This window comes from Molossus molossus, unplaced genomic scaffold, assembly GCF_014108415.1.
Source record: "Molossus molossus isolate mMolMol1 unplaced genomic scaffold, mMolMol1.p scaffold_m16_p_22, whole genome shotgun sequence".
Classification (NCBI taxonomy): Eukaryota; Metazoa; Chordata; class Mammalia; order Chiroptera; family Molossidae; genus Molossus; species Molossus molossus.
Window position 1 is genome coordinate 31,995,051 of NW_023425358.1, and position 19,832 is coordinate 32,014,882.

General features: G+C 55.6%; 1 protein-coding gene across 1 annotated transcript; it reads right to left on the bottom strand.

Moving 5' to 3' along the window:
• Positions 1 to 205: 205 nt before the first annotated feature.
• PLBD2 (phospholipase B domain containing 2) lies at positions 206 to 19,551 on the bottom strand. Its single transcript, XM_036277240.1, has 12 exons — positions 19,264 to 19,551; positions 11,985 to 12,078; positions 9,860 to 10,018; positions 8,503 to 8,603; positions 8,107 to 8,321; positions 6,733 to 6,830; positions 3,827 to 3,987; positions 3,179 to 3,274; positions 2,912 to 2,983; positions 2,107 to 2,259; positions 1,394 to 1,556; positions 206 to 1,244 (listed from the first exon to the last, which is right to left on the bottom strand). Exons 1-12 carry the CDS (start codon positions 19,539 to 19,541, stop codon positions 1,077 to 1,079), a joined length of 1,758 nt encoding a protein of 585 aa, XP_036133133.1. The 5' UTR covers positions 19,542 to 19,551; the 3' UTR covers positions 206 to 1,076.
• Between the last annotated feature and the right edge of the window lie 281 nt (positions 19,552 to 19,832).

The following is a 19,832-nucleotide window of genomic DNA, read 5'->3' on the forward strand; positions in this document are numbered from 1 at the left end:
CATGGATGGATGGATGGATGGATGGATGGATGGATGAATGGATATGGATGGATGAATAGATGCATGGATGGATGGATATGGATGGATGGATATGGACGGATGAATAGATGCATGGATGGATGGATGGACGGATGCATGGATGGATGGATGGATGGATGGACGGATGGATGGATGGATGGATGCATGCATGGATGGATGGATGGGTGTATGGGTGTATGGTTGGATGGATGATGAACGGATAAACGGATGGCTGGAAAACGGAGGGATGGGTGGTGCGTGGATGGACAGGTGGGGGTGGGTGGATAGAAGGATGGAGGAGTACGCAGATGGACATGGCTGGGTGGGTGGACAGACAGGACAGGCAGGAGATGCAGGAGGGTGGCGCAGTCTTGCAAGAAGGCGTGGACCCAGCCTGCCCCACTGCCCCACAAGGCACAGCACAGGGGCCACAGCCTCTCATTTAATTCCGCCACAGCTGTGATTTGGGACCTGCAGCAGGGAAACTGAGGCCAGGCGCACGCCCAGGTTGGGGGCAGGGCATGAGGCTGGAGCGTGGGGCTGACACTCCTCCCTGCCCCTGCAGAGAGGACACTCAGGCCCTCCAGCCACAAGTCACCAGAAACTTTGGTTTGTGCGTGTTTTCCAGTGTCTGTCCTTGAGGACGCTGTCCAGGGGGGAAGCGGAGCTGCTGCCCAAGGGGCTGAAACCCTCCGGGCCCAGGACCTGATCCCTCAGCAGGGGCGGCGTGAGGGTGGGACCCAGGGTGCAGCAGAGAGAGAAGCAGGGAGAAGAGGGAGAGAAACAGGGAAGACGGGCAGACGCAGAGAGGCAGAGGGAGACAGAAATGGCACTCACCCACTCCAGGGGAGAGGGGTCAGCTCTGGGCCCCAGCGGGGTCTGTGCCCACCTAGGAGGGGATGCCCAGGTGAGAGTGAACCTGGCAGACCCAGGTCCCAGCTCTGGGCACAACAGGGGGCAAAGGCCACAGATGGGACGAGCAAGAGGTCATGGCGGCGGGCGGTAGGGTGGCCCCGCTGAGGTCAGCAGGGGCAGAAGGCAGCCAGGTAGACGGTGCGTCAGTCCCATCGGACCTTGATGGGCGAGAACGTCCAGAGGTCGGGCTGGCCCATGTGTAGCAGGCCACTGAAGGGTGAGGTGCTCCACTGGAAAGGGGGCACCTGGTCCCACGTGGGGCCACTGGCTGCCACAAGGCTCAAGGCGTGGGCCAGTGCCATGCTGGTCACCTGGGCCAGGGCAGAGCAGACCCGAGTGTCAGCCGGCTGGGCTCCAAGCTGACCCCACCCTCACTGGGACCCCAACCACCGCCCAGTTCTGACCCTGACTCCTGCCCTGCCCTGTGCAGGGACCCCCGCCCGGGCCTGGGCGGCAGCACCTTGACGTCGATGCCCCCGTGCGAGCGCTGCTGCAGGGCCTCGAAAGGGTAGGAGCCGTTGGCTGGGTTGAGGTCTGAGCGGGCCGAGATGGCGTTCTCCCCGTTGGGCTGCGGGCTGCAGGCTCTGCACAGTGACAGGGGGTCGTGCAGGAAGTCGTTGTACCTGGAGGTGGGAGGGAGAAGCGGGCGTGTTGGGAAGGGGAAGCCAAGGAAGGGGCCACGCTCCAGGCAGCAGCCCAGTCACAGTGTGGGGGTCCCTCCCACTGCTGGGGACCCTCGGCCTTCACCCGGCTCTCACCCCGCCCCCGGCACTCAGACCCCAGCTCAGGCATCCCGTCCTCTGGCTCCGTCGCAAGTCGGCCAGGGACCCCGTGTGGCCCTCTGTAGCACTTCTGGGGACCGAGGGCTGGTTACACACCCACGCGGGTACGTGCCCGATGGATTTCTACACCTCACGAGGCAGGTGGCACTGAGGACAGTGGGGACACGCCGTGTGCCTGTGTCTCCAGCACCAAGCACAGAGCCCGGCGCAGGGTGGTCACTCAGCGGCAGATCCGTGTCCCCACCGGTGAGGACGGCAGCAGGGCCCCGCCCTGCTGTCCCGGGTGTTCCACACGTTCGCCAGCCGGCCCCCGGCTTGTTGTGAGGGTTCAGTGGGTGACGACGGAGAGCACAGAGCACCCCGGGGCTCCGGCTCGCCGCCCCTCACGCACCTCATCAGCTGGATCATGGAGTCCATGTCGTGCACCAGAGACTGGTTCCGCTGGAAGATCTGGGCCCGGGGGTTCTTGTCATAGGAGAACCAGTCCCCATACCGGGCCACCAGGGCCTGCAGTCCACTGGTGTTGAACACAACCTCAAAGGACCTGCCGGGGATGAGGACGGTCACTCATGACTCCCACTGACCTCACCTGGCCATGGCCAGGAAGGTGGCGGGGCGGTCACACCAGAGCATTAGCAGTGACAACCATGTCGGGACAACAACAACAATGTCTTTTGTTTGCGCCGGGTGGGTGGCTTGGCGGGGTGGCCAAGCTTGGGCTCTGGGGACCCAGGAGACACAGCTTGCAATCCTAGCTTCATCACTGACCAGCTACGGAAACTTGGGAAAGTTAGGCACCCTCTTGGGGCCTCGGTTTCATCATCTGTGAAATGGGAACAGGCGCTGTGGCCAGCACGGTGTAAGGCTCAAACGACGTCACGCAGGTCAAGGGCAGTGAGCGTCCCCAGGGGAAGGAGCAGCAGCCCAGTTAAAGCAGATCCAGCCGGGGAGCCATTGCAGGGGTCAGCGCCTGAGACAGGCCACCCCATCACCCTGCACACTGGGAGGTCGCCCGGATGCTGACCTAAGCCCCATGACTGTACCCCAAAACTGCCAGGGCCTTCCTGGCCAGAGAGGGTGGGGGGTTTCTTGGCTCTGTGGGTTTAAAGAATCACTTGGGAAAGGCCCCCACCAGCATGGAGAGCTGAGCAAGGGCGGGGCAGACGCAGGGCGGGCGGGGAGGGAGGGACACGTACGGGATGTTGTAGCTGGCCCAGTAGCCCTTCTTGTAGAGTTCCGAGGTCTTGTCGGCCACCACCACCATGCCCCTGGGACCAGCGAGATGGGCAGGAGGGGAGAAAGGGGCTGTGTGAGCTCTGCCCTGCTCGGGACCCCCGATGGCTCCCACCCTCTCTTCCAAGCGCACCCTCCTTGGCTTCCTCCCACACGCGTGTCAGCAGCCTCCGGGCTTTGCCTGCGCAGCCCCCTCTGCCAGGAGCGCCCTGCCCTTCCCCAGCACTCACGGGATCTGCTCCAGGACGGTGAGCACCCTGCTCCCAGGGCTGGGCCCGCCGGGCACAAACGCCTTGTAGTCCACGATCATCCACTGGTTGTTGTACCTGCCGTGCCCCAGGAGGGAGGACTGAACGGACCCTGGGGCCACCACCCCCGCCTCCCCTCCCCCCGCGCTCCACACAGCCAGGAACCCTGTGGCACAGGTAGCCGAGGGGGGAGGGGCTGGCCATGGACTGTCACTCAGACACTGCAGCTTGACCAGGTGCACTCAGACTCTTCCCTCAACATGCTGTTTGCCTGCAACAGAGGACTCTATGGCTCCCTAGTGCTTGCTCAACAAAAGTCAACCCGCCTGACGTCCTCAGACCCCACACTACTCAGTCCAGTGTCCCTGGTTCACGGGGTCCTCATCCGCTCATGTCCACTTCCTCACGCGGCCCTCCCCATGTCCCCAGAGCTCTCAAGTTCCAAATTCTCTTCCTGTCCTCCCCCTGGAGAGTTTCACCTGGGTGGAGAAGCCACACGAGCGGGGCAATGCTGTCCCTCCTGAGCCTCAGTTTCCCCATGTGTAAAGCAAGGGAGGGGAGTCGCGAGAACCGCGAAGGGCCCTGCAGAGGGCGGGGCACGTGGCTCTGGTACCACCTGAAGCCACTCACGTGCCACTGTTGAACCTCTTGAAGGTCTCTGCCCAGGTGTCCCCGCTGGAGGCCAAGCGGTTGGCCACGACGTTGCGCACCCACTCCATCACGCACTGCTGGGGCTGCACGTACTTCCACAGGGCCGGGTTCCTGTTGCCGATGGTGGTCTCCAGGGTCACCTGGAGGACAGCCAAGGGGTGGCGGCGGGCCGAGCCTCAGGACTCACCCCGGGGCGTGCTGCCACCAAGTGGCAGTGCTGCGTCCGTCACAGTTCAGAGGTCGACTAACAGAGTTTAAAACCTGCTGTTGTGGTTGAGTGGCAGCTCCTCACCGGTTCCCTGGATGAGACTGACAGGCTTCGCGACCACGCATCCAGCTTTGCCCTGGGGAGCCACCCCCACCACGTCGGTCGACTGTCCCGGGGAGAGAGCAGCCCGTTTCTACCCCTTCCGTGCAGCTCTGCAGGGACAGCTGGGCTGGCAGACCACCATAACCTCCCAGCACTCAGCCCCCTGGGAGAAACAACACGGCTACTCGTGCCCTTCTGGCCGCAAGGTAAACTGAGGACTGACGACGCAAGAGACTTGTCAGAGGTCATGGCTGGGGAGTGGATGGACCAAGACTCGATCCCCAAACTCCCAGCTCTCAAGTCACTGTCTGTTGCCCTCAGCAGGGTATTCGCATGCTCGTCCCTCTCCCTACAAGCCGGGAAAGGGCTAAAACGCAGCAGTCGCCCTAAATGGGATGTTAAGAGAGGAATCTGCAAAGCAAGCCTGAGTGGCAGCCGCCTCTTCCCCTCCCTCCGCCCTCAGCATCCGAAGCCATCACCAGGGTGAGGACCAGCCTGGCCCCCAAAGCCCTGGGGGGCTGGGCGGGGAGACACTTTCCTTTCTCCAGCAGGGGGTTCTTCATGTGGGGCAGTACTCAGGGAGTCTGCAGACTTGGATGGGAAAAACATCACATTTCTATTTCCACTAATGTCAGACTGAAATTCAGCATCTCCTCCATTGTGAACACAGGTGACGCACCACAGAGGTATTAGGACCTGATACTGTCACCAACAGAAATCACACGTTCTCCCGCCATGTGACAGGGTTGCACATATCTCAAAATACTGTGTATGTCCCTTGTTACTTCTAAACGATGGCAGGCAGCACCTGCTACCACATCTCTCTTTTTTTTTTTTTTAAATCTTCAGATAGAGTAGAAGGGAGGGAGGGAGAGAGAGAGAAACGCCGATGTGAGAGAGACACATAGACTGGTTGCCTCCTGCACAACCCCAACCAGGGCCACGGACGAACCGCAACTGAGGTACATGCCCTTGACCGGAATCGAACCCGTGACTCATTGGTCCACGGGCCGATGTTCTAACCACTGAGCAACCCAGCCAGGGCAACATCTTATTTTATGTGCTCTTAAAGCAGCACAAATATTTCAAGTTGATTTTGATAAACACGTTTCAATATAATAGGTTTCCTTTCTGATCCCATATATTTTGGTTTACACACTGAAAACATTATTTTGGAATGGGGTTCATAGCCACCCAGCCAGCCAAAGGAGTTTGTGGCATAAAACCAGTTAAGAACCTGGATGTGCCCTGGCCGGGGTGGGGCAGTGGATTGAGCATCATCCCATCAACTGAGAAGTCCGGGTTCGATTCCCAGTCAGGGCACATGCCTGGGTTGTGGGTTCGAACCCCAGTAGGGGGCGCGCAGGAGGCAGCCAATGGGTGTTTCTCTCTCTCATTGATATTTTTGTCTCTCACCCTCTTCCTTCCATTCTCTCTAAAATCAATGAAAACATATTTTTAAAAAGAACCCAGATGGAAGGTAAATTTCCCACTTGGACACTTTCCGGGTAACTAGACTCAACCATTTCAATTGTTCTTCCTCACTGTCCCCACCAAAACCTGCAGCAAGGGGGTCCCCTCATCCGCTGCCCGGTCCCGTCATGCCTCCTTCAATTTAAGGGGACACACTCCCACGCTCCCCTCAAAATCAAATAGGAAAGAGCCCTCCCCTCCCCGCCCCGAACTGGCGTCTTCTGCCGCAGGGGCTCAGAGCAGCTTCCTCCTCCCCAGTGTTGCCCTGGCGACGCGGGGCTGGCTGCCTGGGCAGGGGTGCCAGGAACACACTTCTAAACGAGGCTGGACCCCAGCCAGGAAAACTGGTCAAACGACGACTGTACGCGACACTTACTCAGCAAACCTGGCCAGCTTAGGGGGGTTTTGCGGAGAGAGAAGGGGGTATTTCAGAGCAAGGTGCTGAGGACGAGGACAAAACCAGTCGCTGAGGTCAAGGATGTTCGTGAGGGCCCGGAGCCGAGCGGTCTCTGAGAGCTGTGTGCCAGGGCGGAGGCCGGGCAGCCGAGGTCCTGGGCCCAGGCAGGGGTGTGCGTTCAGGGTGTGCCACCCTGTGGGTGGGGACTAGAGGTACCGGGCAGTCACTCTGTAATTTATATATATATGTCTAGTCACTAGGTCGTACACCTGAAACTAATATAAAATTGTATATCATGCCCTGGCCGGTTTTGCTCAGTGGTTAGAGCGTCGGCCTGCGGTCCGGAGAGACCCAGGTTCGGTTCCCGCTAAGGGCGTGTACCTCGGTTGCAGTTTGTCCCCGGCCCTGGTTGGTCGTGCGGGTGGCAGCCACTCGATGTGTCCCTTTCACATCGATGTTTCTCTCTCTCTCTCTCTCTCTTCCTCTCTCTCCCTCCCACTCTGTCTGTACAAAAAATGGAAAAATGTCCTCGAGTGAGGATAAAAAAAAAAAAAAAAGTTGTATATCAACTATAACTGAATAATTCTTTTCAAAAAGAAGCCCCACCCAGCGGTCCCAGTACCATCACGAGAATGGGCGTTGGCCCTGGGACGGCGCTGGGGCTTCGGCCACAGGGAAGAGCGGCGACACGAGAGGGAGACTCACCAGCCCGCTGCCCAGGACGTAGAAGTCATCACAGGAGAAGATGGTGCCGGGGTAGGACGAGAAGACCACCTTGTTCCCGGGAGCCAGGGGAGAGTGTTCTGCAGGGGAACAGGGCCCGGGGGGGGGGGTCAGAAAACCCACGTGGGGGCCCAGCACCCCACCCATCGAGATTTGGGAGTCTCAAGGTGGGGAGCAGCAGGCCTCAGTACCTTGTTTGGAAGAAGGTAGATGTTTGCCCACCCTCTCGCCACCTCCTGGCAATAGTCAGTTTGTGAGCTTGGCCAAGAGGGAGGTGCTACGAACATCTGGCGTGGCTACTTCTGGGGCTGACCCTGGGGCTAGGGACGGGGCGCTGCGGGGTACTGGGCCTCAGCCGCCAGAGTTCACCTTTGACGGGAAGAGTACCTCCGTGGGTCCCTCCTGCTCGCGCCCGCACCACCGCCACGCACTCTGCAGCTCCCACGTGCACTGGTGGGGTCTGCTCTCCGGACTCGCTTTGCGCATCGGATGCTATGCCAGTTGCTTGACCAGCCCTCGGGAGGCCTTCCACGCCCCCCTGCCCAGACGTCACGTGGACTAGCCTGAGCGGGCCTGCGAGCCAGCCATGAAGCTCCACTGCCCAACAGGCCAGCTGACAGCCACCCCCGAGCCCGGGAACGAGGCCCGATGGCCCTGGGAGCATCGATGACAGTCAAGACCAGTCAGGTCTGCCCCAGGACGGCCACAAAACCACCCAGCTGACACACAGACATGTGACAAAAGGAAATGGTTGCTTTAAGCTTCTCTTGTTTTAAATGTGGGGGTGGATTGTTATGCAGCCCCAGCTCACAGATACACCTTGTGAAATAAAAACTAGGAGGAAAGTAACATGCTAAAAGTAAGATGATCCCAGCCAGCGTGGCTCAGTGGTTGAGCGTTGACCCATGCACCAAGAGGTCGCCGGTTTGATTCTCGGTCAGGGCACATGCCCAGGTTGTGGGCCTGATCCCCAGACGGGACATGCAAGAGGCAGCCAATCGATGTTCTCTCTCATTGATGATTCTCTCTCTCTCCCTCTCCTTTCCTCTCTCTCTAAAATCAATAAAGAAAAAACAAAACAAAACCCAGTAAGATGAGTACCTCGGTTGCGATTTGTCCCCGGCTCCGGTTGGGGTCGTGTGGGTAGCAACCACTCAATGTGTCTCTCTCACATCGATGTTTCTCTCTCTCTTCCTCCCTCTCTCCCTCCCACTCTATCTAAAGATAAATGCAAAATCCTCAGGTGAGGATAAAAAAAAGATGAGCTCTTAGATACAGTGACCACAGTGTGTCCAGGGCCAGGGCCGACATCTCCCAGCCTTCCCCCAGCCCCACCACGTGCCCACACCCACCCACCTTGGGGGCCTTCCCGGAACTGGAACCAGTACTTCTTGATGATGCGCAGCATGTTCTGGTAGGAGTTCCAGGTGTTGTGGGCGACCAGGAGGTCCCTGTGGCCGGGCAGCAGCTTGATGAGGGCAGAGCAGGAGCCAGCGCCCAAAGTGTGCCTGGCCTTGGTCTTATTCAGGGCCAGCTCCAAGTCTTCCAGGTCCCCAGAGAGCTGCAGCAGGCTGAGGAGGGCACCGCGGGTTATCACACCTGCTCTGCGCACCATGACGGACCCATTTCACAGAGGAGGCTACTCAGCTCCGGGGAGGCCAGGTGCGCGGGCTGAGCCCATGTAGCCAGGTCTGTGTTTATGAAGTGTGTGGCCCTCTCCCCGACCCTGCCCACTCTGGGGGTGGCACTTACAGGAACCCCAAGGGTTTGATGGTGAACTTCCCCGTTGGGAAGTTCACACTGCCTTGATAGCTGTCCTCGAGGCCTTTCAGCTGCAGGAGGGTCAGCCGCACCTGGGGGGCAGAGGGATGGTGAGGCCTCTCCCCTTCTGCAGTGGGAAGGGCTCTGGCTGGGGGGTTCAGACAGCAGGAGAGGCCTAGGTGCTCCCTCCAGGCTCCAGCCAGCCCTGACACCCCCTTGCCCATCACCTACCCCTCTATGCCAAGCACCCTCCTGACTTCAATTAATTAATTGAATGTCCCTGCCCTATGCCAACTCTGAAATCACAGCCACTTACGAGCCCAGCTCAAAGCCACCTCCTCCAGGAAGCCACCCAGGCTGTTCTGAGTTTAGCTACTGGCTGTGCTGCTGCCTCAGGGCACCTGACTCATGTGGCTGGCTTCTCCCCATCATCACTGTCATTGTTCTGTAACCATGGAGCATCAACACTGTGATCCTACAGGGTCTTGACCTGTGCTGGGCATATACCAGGCACTTAATAAGCATCTACAAGATGGATGGTGTGTGAGTGGGTGGATAGATGAGTAGGTGGATAGATGAGTAGGTGGATAGATGGGTGGGTGGATAGATGGGTGGGTGGATAGATGGGTGGGTGGATAGATGGGTGAGCGGATGGGAAGACAGATGGGTCAACAGCTGGGTGAATGGGTGGGTGGATGAATGGGAGGGAGGAGGAGCCTGTTCTAGTGAGGGTATGAGTAGGTGGATGGGTGGACAGTGAGAAACCCCACCTGCCCTTGGCGAGTGGAGGTGCTCACAGACACTAACAGCCACTTTCCAGAGACCGCCTGGCTGTGTACTTCACAGGTCAATTCTTGAGGTGTTGCAGGGAACCCATAAATAAACGACTTCGTTCATGATCTGGCCAGTGGCCCAAAGGCAGAGCCCCGACCTGGCCTCTCGGCTATTCACCAGCTCATTCAAGCTAAGGAAGGCCACAGTCACTGTGCCCAAACTCCCTGGGTGTTCTAGTTCTCCCCTTTCCCCTTCTCTTTGATACAGACTTTTCTAATGTAATCAATCAGTCAAGCCACTCCCCGTCTGCGGAAAAAGAGTGTGCTAACAGCGACCCACGGTGACAGGAGGAGGGCTGCAGGGACAGGTAGGCTGGACAGCTGGGGTCCCATCATGTGGATGGTTGGAGGGATGGAAGGAAGGACAGGTGGAGACTGGACAGATGGATGAATGGCAGGTGGGTTAGGAGGGATGGAGACAACAACGGACACAGAAGTGCTGGCCAAGAGGGGCGGGAGACAGGCGTCCCAGCTGGAGCAGCAGCCCCAGCCCCTGAGCACGCGGCCACGCCCACCTGGTGCCAGTAAGCAGAGTCCTTGTTCAGCTCCACCTCCTTCTGCACCCACTCCAGGTTGGCCTCCAGGAAGCTCTTGAGCTTCTCGCAGTAATCGGCTTCGTACTCGAAGGGGCCGCAGTAATTCACCACCGTGTTCATCCAGTGCATGTAGATGAGCTGTGGGGTGGGCGAGGGCAGGGCAGCCGGTGCTCTCTTCCCTGAGGGCCCCGCAGGCGCCTCCCTCAGGCTAAGGGCGCTGCCCTCATCCGGGTCTCCAAGGAGCGGAGCACTGATGGGGCCACCCCCGTGCCTCTGCTCACACTGGTTCCTCTCCCCAAAGGCCCTTCTCTCCCCTCCAGCTCTTACCCCCAACAGAGCCCGACGTCTGGACAGCTCCCTCCTTTGAAACCTGTTAGCATTCAAAGTCTGTCCTAGATTACACCTCTGTTACGGGGACCCCCAATCTACATATGTACTCAGTTGGTCAGTTAACACAGCGCAGGCCCAGCCCAGAGTCTGACCACCTCCCCAGACATCGGGGCGCCCAAAACTGCCACCGGGTGTCAGAATGCAGAGTGTGGGTTTATAAAAAGGCTGCCACGCTGCATAGTGTCCTCTGTGATGCGCTCCTCCCCTCTCGCCACCAGGCACCTCAGATGCACCCGTATGGCGCACTCACGCTCACTATCGTACTGCACGGCCAGGCTGCACCGCCCCGGTTACCCGTTCCCCCGCTGGTGGTGTCTGGGCGCTCCCACCTTGGGTCTGCTTTGAATACCTCATGCACATGCTCGGGTCCCCACTAGGGACTGGGGCATGCGCATGTTTGACGACAAGTTGATGCCAAAGTATTTTCCAAAGTGGGTGTCGCACAGGGTGGGGTCATGGTCACCGCACCACAGCCCCCCCACTTCTGACACTGTCTGACTTCTGAAATTTATGATGATCACTTTTGTAAAGATCACGCTCATAAAGATCCAAGTCAAGTAAAGCAAAATCATATGCTGTTTAACAGTTCATCACAGGTCATGAAACTCGCTTAAGAAAAGTTAGGTAGTGGAAATAACCCACGTGTCCACCCACGGACGAGTGGGCCGGTAAAATGGCCCAGTCACACCGTGGAAGACCGTTTGGCCATAAAAAGCCACGAAGTGCTAACACCTGAGACAACGTGGACGAACCTTGCAAACACCGTGCTCAGTGAGAGGCCAGTCACAAAAGGCCAGATGTTGCAGGATTCCACTCAGATAAAATGTCAAGAATATCCGTGGGGACAGGAAGTAGCTTAGGGTGAGAGTCCGGGGCTGGGGTGAGGGGGGAAAGGAAGGTGACTGCCGATGCCTATGGGGTTCTTTCTGGGGCGGTAAGAAAGCTCTGGAATTAGAGGTGATGGCTGTACAAACTTACGAAGCTAGTAAAAAACAAAACAAAAAACACTGAATTGGACATGTTAAACTAGTGAGTTTTATGGCATATAAATTGTATCTCAATATAATGACTGACTGAATAAATGAATGAATGGGAATGGTAGTCACTACATTTAGTTTGGGGGGTGCCTCTGGGGGAAGGGAAACAGGGAGGGGGTGTTTGGGAGGGGCTTCAATTATATCAGTAACAGCCCTGGCTGGTTTGGCTCAACAGTTAGAGCATTGGCCTGCAGACCAGAGGTCCTGGGTTCAATCCCGGCCAAGGGCACGTACCTCGGTTGCAGTTCGTCCCCAGCCCCAGCTGGGGTCATGCAGGTGGCAACCAATCAATGTGCCTCTCTCACATGGATGTTTCTCTCTCTCTCTCTCTCCCTCCCACTCTGTCTGAAGATAAATGTAAAAATATCCTCGAGTGAGGATTAAAAAAATAAATAAATACTATCATTAACATTCCAGGTTTTAGTTTGGGTGCTCACTTTATTATCGTGCTGCTTTATAGCTTGGACTATGTTATGTGGTTGTCATGCATTACATAGTGCCCCAGGTACATGTTTGAGGAACGCATGTGAGCCTTCTCTTTCCAACTCGACAGAGGGCTGGGGTGGGGGCAGGGAGCCCACTCTGCACATACCTCGGCACCCCCCAAAGCTCCCTGGGGAGGACAGCCGGTGGGGTAGGGTAGGCGGGAGCCCCGGGTCTCCCCCTCCGGCCCTTACCTCCTCCGACACGGCGGCCTCCACCAGGCCCGCTGCGTAGGCCTGAAGGCTGTCGTTGTAGTGGCCATTTGTGTGCAGCTCCAGAAGGGCCCACCTGGAGAGGGGGAGAGGGGACCCTGGGTCAGCACAGGGACAGGAAGGGGCCAGCCCGCAGCTCGGCACACAGCTGTTTCCAGCATCAAGCCATCAGAGACAGCGATGAACTAACTGCCTTTCAGGTGAACGTCCGAACATCTGTCTGTCTGTCTGTCTGTCTGTGCACTTGTCAGGCTACATCCTTACAAGAGAAAATGCTGGGTCACAGGGAACCTGTGTTTTTCATTTTAATGGATATTGACAAGCAACCCTCCCCCAAAAGCTGTGCTAACCCTCATTCCTACCCCTACACTACCAACTGGTATCTACTGAGGTCTCCCTCTGTGCCAGGCACTACTCTAGTCACTATTAACTCTTTAATCCTCACGACAACCCTGCAATCCTACAAAGTCGTCACTGTCACTGGCGTCACACGGGAGGAAATTAGAGCACAGAGTCACGGAGCTGCTCTGGTAGAAGGCACTTCTGTCCCCTCTGCCCTTATCCACACCCTTTGCGGGGCCACTTTGCAGTCCCTCCGCGAATGACCCAGTGTCCTGCCCCCCCTGCTTGATTTGGACTTGGTCATGCCATGTGACTTGCTTTGGCCATTTGGAGACATGAGTGTGGGTGGAGTTACAACATCAGCCTTCAAGAGGACACCTGTGCCTCCACCGGCCCTCTTGGCCATGCGAAGGACATGCCCTGGCCAGCCCAGGAATGTGAGACACACGTGGCGCTGGCCTGGCTGCAGACCCGCAGCACAAAGCAGAGTTGCCCAGGCTGCCCCATGGGAGCAAAGAACAGAGCCGGGAAGCAATTCGAGGTGGGCTGGCCCCACTCCTGTGAAGTAGCACATCTCACACTCTAACGAGCATCCAGGTCACTGGAGGACCTTGTGAGGAGCCAGATTCTGACCAGGGCGTCTGGGGTAGGACCCAAAATTCTGCATTTCTCCCCGCCAGTCCGGGAACCACACTAGGGTATACACTGCCTTTCTCAATGTACAAACTCCTGTCTGCCCACGTCCTTGCTTAAAATGATTCCTATCACCCTGGCCGGTGTGGCTCAGTCGGCTAGGTTTCGTCCTGTGCACCAAAAGGTTGCCAGTTCCATTCCGGTCGGGGCACATGCCTCGCTGCAGTCTGAACCCCCGGCAGGGGGTGCGCAAGAGACAGCCGATCGATGTTACCCTCTAACTCCAATGTTTCTTTCCCTCTCCTTTCTTCTCTAAAAATCAATAAAAAAATAGTTTTAAATGATTATCAATCATTTTCATCTTTGCTAAGGTGACAGTTGAAAAATGCGATCATGTTGTGTTCATTATAGTCCCTTAATTTGTTAAGTTACATACATTTCCTTATTTTAAAAAAATATTTTATTGTTATTGGTCATTTACAATTCTTTGGTTTGTGTCCTTTACTCGTTTTTCTCTATTGTGTTTCTTTAAACCTTTTCTTACAGATGGTGGAATTCTCTGTATACATGTAAGCCCTTGGCTTGTCACTAATATTGAAAATATGTTTGCATTTTCATTGATCTTTGCCATATGGAGGTTTTCTTTTTTTTTATCAGTCTTCTCCTTTGTGGTTCTGAATTTTATCCTTGCTCCAAGGACCCCAGACTATTCATCCAGGTGACTTCGAGAACTAGGAGGAAACATTAGTTAAGGTCACTTCTATTAAGATCGTAAGGGCAACAGGAGACACTAATGTGACCAGAAGAGGCCACGGGATGGGGAGGAGCAGGCTCAGCCAGGACTGTCTCATGGGAAGTTGGCTAAAATGCCACCAGAGAACTCCAGGACAGGGACAGTTCTGCCCCAGAGGGTCTGCAGAGGAGACGACTATCAAAATACCCACACCCGATACTTCCAGCAAGCAAGCCTCTTGGAGTGTCTACCGGGGGCCAGACACTGAGGGCAGACAAGGATGAATGACCCCCAGTCCTGGCCTTCAAACAGCTAATGGGGGACGACGTGGCTGACATGTGAACAGATAATGACAGAGCAGGGTGTGGACGAAAAAGGGGCCACATCCTAGTTCTGACCAGCTCAGAGGAGGCCTGCATGGTGGCCGTGCAAATCAGAGACCTAAAGGAACCGCATAGGATGGTCCCAAATTAGAACTTTCTAACTAAAAGCAGTTTGTGGCAGGTAGTCATGTCCTAGGCCAGTATTATTCCTTAACAAAAGTCGATCTTTAACTTAACACAGCCTGTCTTTTTTTTTTTTAATTCCTCACCTGAGGAATTTTTCCATTGCTTTACAGATAGAGTGGGAGGGAGGGGGAGAGAGAGAAACATCATATGAGAGAGACATGGATTGGTTGCTCCCGCACGACCCCAACCAGGGCCAGGGATCAAACCTGCAACCCAGGTACACGTCCTTGACCGAGAACCAAACCTGTGACCCTTCGGTCCGCAGGCCGACGCTCTAACCACTGAGCAAAAGTGGCCAGGGCACAGCCTGTCTTTTTGCACCTAAGATAACATGCCTGTTAACATACCTTTGGAATATCACGCTACGTTCTCCCCCACCCCAAGCCCCACCCCCACCCCAAAGCACAACAACCTCATCCTAGCAGAGACCACAAATCCTCGTGGTTATTACCATCATGTGAATTACTCAGTGTTAACGATCCTGTATCCACCTGTGTAAAAGAAGGACGTGTCTATTCCTTTTATTTTTTACCCAGTCCCAGGGATCGCCCTTCGGCTTTCTCCCGCCTCCCTAATCTACCACCAATGGATTTCATGTAACCCCTTCCGGCTCCCCTTGGATTCCGATGTATAAAACAGGCAACACTGCCATTTTCCGGGACCTCGGGTCAGATGGCGGGTAGGTAACCGCAGTCTCGCCTTCTCCCACAACCACATCAAAGTTACAACTAAACTACAGAACAACCATCATTAAGAACCACCTGAAATCGTGCTGAATGGAAGTCCTACAACTATGGAATTAAAGCAGCAGCCACATCCAGACTGGTAGGAGGGGCGGAGGGACGGGCTGGGCCCACACCCACGTGTGGCGGATAAAAATCAGGAGACACCTCGGCTGGGAAGGTCCTCCCTGAGGACTGAGGAGTCCCTGTCCCACACCAGGTGCCCTGCTCAGGTTCCAGTGCCAGGAAGAGAATCCCCATCACTTCTGGCTGCAAAAACCAGCGGGAACTGAGGCTGAGGGAGGCCGAGGCTGTTGGAGTCCCAGGCAGCTCCTCTTAAAGGGCCCGCGCACGGACTTACTCGGACTCCACCCTACAGGCTCCAGCATAGGGGAGGCAGCTTGAAAGGTGCCAGAGACATACTGGGAAGAACTGAGTTGTTTGGTACTGGGCCGAGAGCTGGAGGGGCAGCTTTCTCCCGGACAGATGTGCTGGCAGAGGCGGTTGTTCCTTTGGTGAGCCCTTCCCCCATGGGGCAGGCAGACGGGCACCATATCTGGGACTCCAGCACCTGGCTCACACTGTTTGCCCTGCCTGGTGATTCCCTGAGGCCCTGCCCCACCTAACTTTCAGGGCCTCCCAAGCTGTTGCCAGTGGTGTCACCATAGAACTGGCCTGTCTTGGCTCCTGTTTCAGATTTTCCTAGATTCTCTCAAACAGCATCTGGCCTCAGCAAGCCCCATACCTCTCACTAAGTGGCCCCAGGCCTGGCACTAGAAGCAGCCAGCTTTGGTTCACAGCTTGGCTTTGCCTGGGCACCTCCAAGCCCAGCACAAGAAACTTTGTAGCCTATGCCTGGTGGCCCAGGTAGAACACAGGTAGTGGCTGGCCTTGCCCCAGAGCCGGCACACCCAGTGGACAGCTTCAGACCGGTCATGCCAAAGCACCACCACCCAACCACCTCCACAAGTGACACACTCAAGGAGTGGACTCAGTGGGTACCAGAGTCCTACTGAGTAAGTCTTGCTCAGTGTGATGGGCCCCTGCACAGCTGATCCTCCAACGCAGTCCATGTTCAGTGGGTACAGCCAGTCCTTGCACCTGATCAGCCTGAGTAATAGCCCATTGACGTGCCAACAGCAATCAAGACTCAATTACAACAGAAGGGTGTACAACAATGAAGCTGCACCTCGAGGCCCCAGCCAAGGTGACTAGGGAGGCTGGGCCACTGGACCCTACAGGACACCTACTACAATAGGCCACCCTACGAAGCCTAATACATAGAAACAAACACAGGGAGGCAGCCAAAATGAGGAGACAGAGAAACACGTCCCAAATGAAAGAACAGAACAAAACTCCAGGAAAAGAACGAAACGAAATGGACATAAGCAATCAATCAGATGCAGAGTTCAAAACACTGGTTATAAGGATGCTGAAGGAACTTAGTGAGAACTTCCAGGAAGTTAATGAGAACTTCAAGAAACTTAGTGAGAACACCAACAACATAAAAAAGGACCACTCGGGCCCTGGCCAGTTTGGCTCAGCAGTTACAGCATTAGCCCATGAACCAAGGGGCCGTTCAGGAGGCAGCCAATAGATGTGTCTCTCTCACGTCAATGTTTCTCTCTCTCCCTCCCTTCCTCCCTTCCACTCTATCCTCAAGTGAGGATTTAAAAAAAAAAAAGGAGCAGTCAGAAATGAAAGATGCACTAACTGAAATAAAGAATAATTTACAGGGAATCAGTGATAGAGTAGGTAAAGCCAAGAAGCAACCCATCTCTGTGGGATAGGGGTAAAGGAAGAGATAAACCAAAGAACATACGCATATATGTATAACCAATGGACAAAAACAATAATGTGGGGAAGGCAGGAGAGGGGTGGGGGCGGGGGCGGGGGGGCTAATGGGGGCAAAAATAGGGGACATCTGTAATAATTCAACAGTGAAGCTAAGTTTAAAAAAAAAACTAAAAAAAAAACCAGCCATTTTCTGGAGCATTTTCTCAATCCCTTAAGATTTTGCTTCCCGACAATTGTCATCAGTTTGGCTCAAAGAAACTTACAAAAATTCTTATGGGTTTGTATGTTTCTTCCCTTGAGGGAGCTTTACCTCTTACATCCCATCCCATCTTTCTAAACTGCTGGAGTTTTTTACCATGAAAAGTTAATTGCTTTTATAATAATTGCCAAAATGTTAAGAAGTGTCTTCTTTCAAGCTGGGCAGAAAGCAGAAGGGTGAATGGAAAGTGACAATCTCACCCCAGCCAGGCGGCAGTACTGCAAATGTGGCATTAGTCACTGCCCTTATTCAAGAGAGTGCTCGCATTCCAAAGGGCCACTGGGGTGCTTCCGTTGAGATGGCTTTTATTCCTTTTTGCCGGAGTCTTCAGAAAACCTGGATGGGTGGGTACCCACCTGCCTTTCCAGAAGGCCTCCAGTGAGGGAGGTTCCCATTCGTGAGGTTTTGCTCCCACCGACCAAATTCTGTGCTAGAGTTGCAGGGGCTTGTTGCCAGGCCCTAAGCCCTAATCAGGTTCCTTCTGACCAGTAAGGTTGTCACTATCCTCAGCAGAGATAAGGCTGCCATCCCTGTCCCCGGCCACCTATAGCAAATGTCCTAAACCTCTCTGATCGCAAAGCTGAAATTCTGCCTCATACGCATGCATTCCCTTGCCCTTCCAGCCTCAGCTCCTCATCTGTAAAATGGGAAGGCTTGGACGTCAGTAGCTGCGCCGGTGGACAACTGTGAGAAACTGTACCTCAGTCCCTGGGCAAAAGAAAAACGCCGACAAGAGGGTGTTTCCAAAGCTAAATGTCCATTAAAGTCTGCTCTTTATTCTGAGATGTGTCTTTCCTACTTGCTTGGTTCTTTTTTGTTTTGTTTTTTTATCCTCACCCGAGGACATTTTTCCATTTTTTGTTCCGACAGAGTGAGAGGGAGAGAGAGGAAGAGAGAGAGAGAGAGAAACATCGACGTGAAAGGTGCCCATCGAGTGGCTGCCACCCGGCACGACCCAACCAGGGCTGGGGACAAACCTCTACTTGCTTGGTTCTTGAAACAGCTGATCCCTTATGAGATAAAATGGACAGAGGTCGATAAATGGCATTCTGTTTTGGTTTTAATGTGCTTGTTTGACAAAAATAAAAAGTTGGCAGCATTGGACCCAACGCTGAAGCCAATCGTTTTCCACACCGTGATCTTATGTCGGGGGCAGCTAATGCCTCTGTGATCACTGCAGGGCCTAACCAAGAAGTCATGGTTGGGAAAATCCAGACCTTCTGTGTGAGATGAGCAGGGGGTCACTGCCTGGCTCCTGTGTACAGCATTCCCTGGACTTCCACCCAAGTAGGGTGCCCACCTTATCTGTGGCTATCGCTCCTCTCCCATTTTTTATGGCATTGTTTATCTTGTGTCACTTTTCAGAGAAATAGCTGGGTTGTTTTTATCCATTTTACTGGGCTGGGTTTCTGTGTGTTGGTTGGTGGATTTGGGGTGTTTGCTGGCTTCCCAATAGGTGAGTTCCCTCTTATTGATCTCCACTTCCTCTCCTAACTGGAAGGTGATTTGTGCAAACAGCTGGTGGGGAGATCAGATCAGGGAAGGAGGAAAAGGTGAGGCTGCAGGGTTCGGCCTCCACAGGACCAAGGCCAGAGCTGGGCTGGCACAGGCTCCACCCATGGGGCATCTCTGATCCCCAAACACCAAATCCTAAATATTTCCTTGCTATGTGGGGAGTGCTGGTCCAAAGTCAGATACAGCGCAACTGAAAGAGGATGTGGAATGTATCCCCAGATCCCCAGTGGTTAAATCTGGGGTCCAGAAGAGAGGGATTCCCCATTCCAGGAGAAGATAAGTCAAATGCCTGATCTCCACCCTTCACAAACTGAGACAGTCACAAAGTGAGACAGCAAGGGGCTGGGCACCCATGGGATAAGGTACAATCGAGAAAGTGAAAGTTAGTTTTCTGGAGAGCTCACCACTCCACAGCCCAGGGCATGGGGAAGGGGAAGTTATTGGATTACCCACCTGCCATGGACCCCGTCTGGATGGAGGCAAAGGAAGTGGTCTCTAGGGGGACAGAAGTACTGTCACCCCAGGCTAAAGGCAGGAACCTGGTCCCCATCAGTTGAGGGATGCTGGATTAGCTCCCTCCCAGCCAGGGACCTGGTCCAGAGGGCGGTGCTGCCTCCTCATAACAGGAAACTGACCTCCAGGGAGACAAGGGCACTATCACTGGCAAGAGGCTGGTCCTAGGGACAGGCAAGGCCCAGCGCCCACACCACCACCCCCGGCCGGTCCCGGGGGCGGTCGGGTCAACCCTTACCCGGTCTGGTGAATGGTGTTCGTGAGATTGGCCCAGGCCACGGAGTCAGGCTGGTGGCCATCCACCAGACGCAGCTGGCCCGTCCCGGCGTCCAGGACCGCCGAGCGGCTGCGGGAGGGGGGTGGGACCAGCCCCTTTGGCCCCCAGTCGCCTCTCGGGGCCGGGATCGCGCCGGTCAAACCGCTCAGAAACAGCCCGATCAGCAGGGCCAGCACCAGGGCCAGCGCCAGCGCCCAGGCCAGGCGGCCACCGTGGCAGCCGTACACCGGCGCCACCATCACCGCGCGGAGCCTGGCACCGCAGCCCGGCTCACGTGACAGCACTCCGGCGGGCAGCGTGGAGGGCAGAGCGCGCAGGCCTCGGAGGGGGCGGGGCTTGGGCCGAGCTCTTCCGGGATGGGCGGGGCCGGAGTGGACGTGAGGGGCGGGGCCCATCTTAAAGAGCCCAGCACCCTCGTCCACCTACAAAACCCTGTCTAGCACCCTTCCCCCAAACTTTTTATTTTTCAAAATTTCAAACCGCGAGCAAAGTTGCAAGGAGAGTAGATACCCATATGCCTGCCATCGACT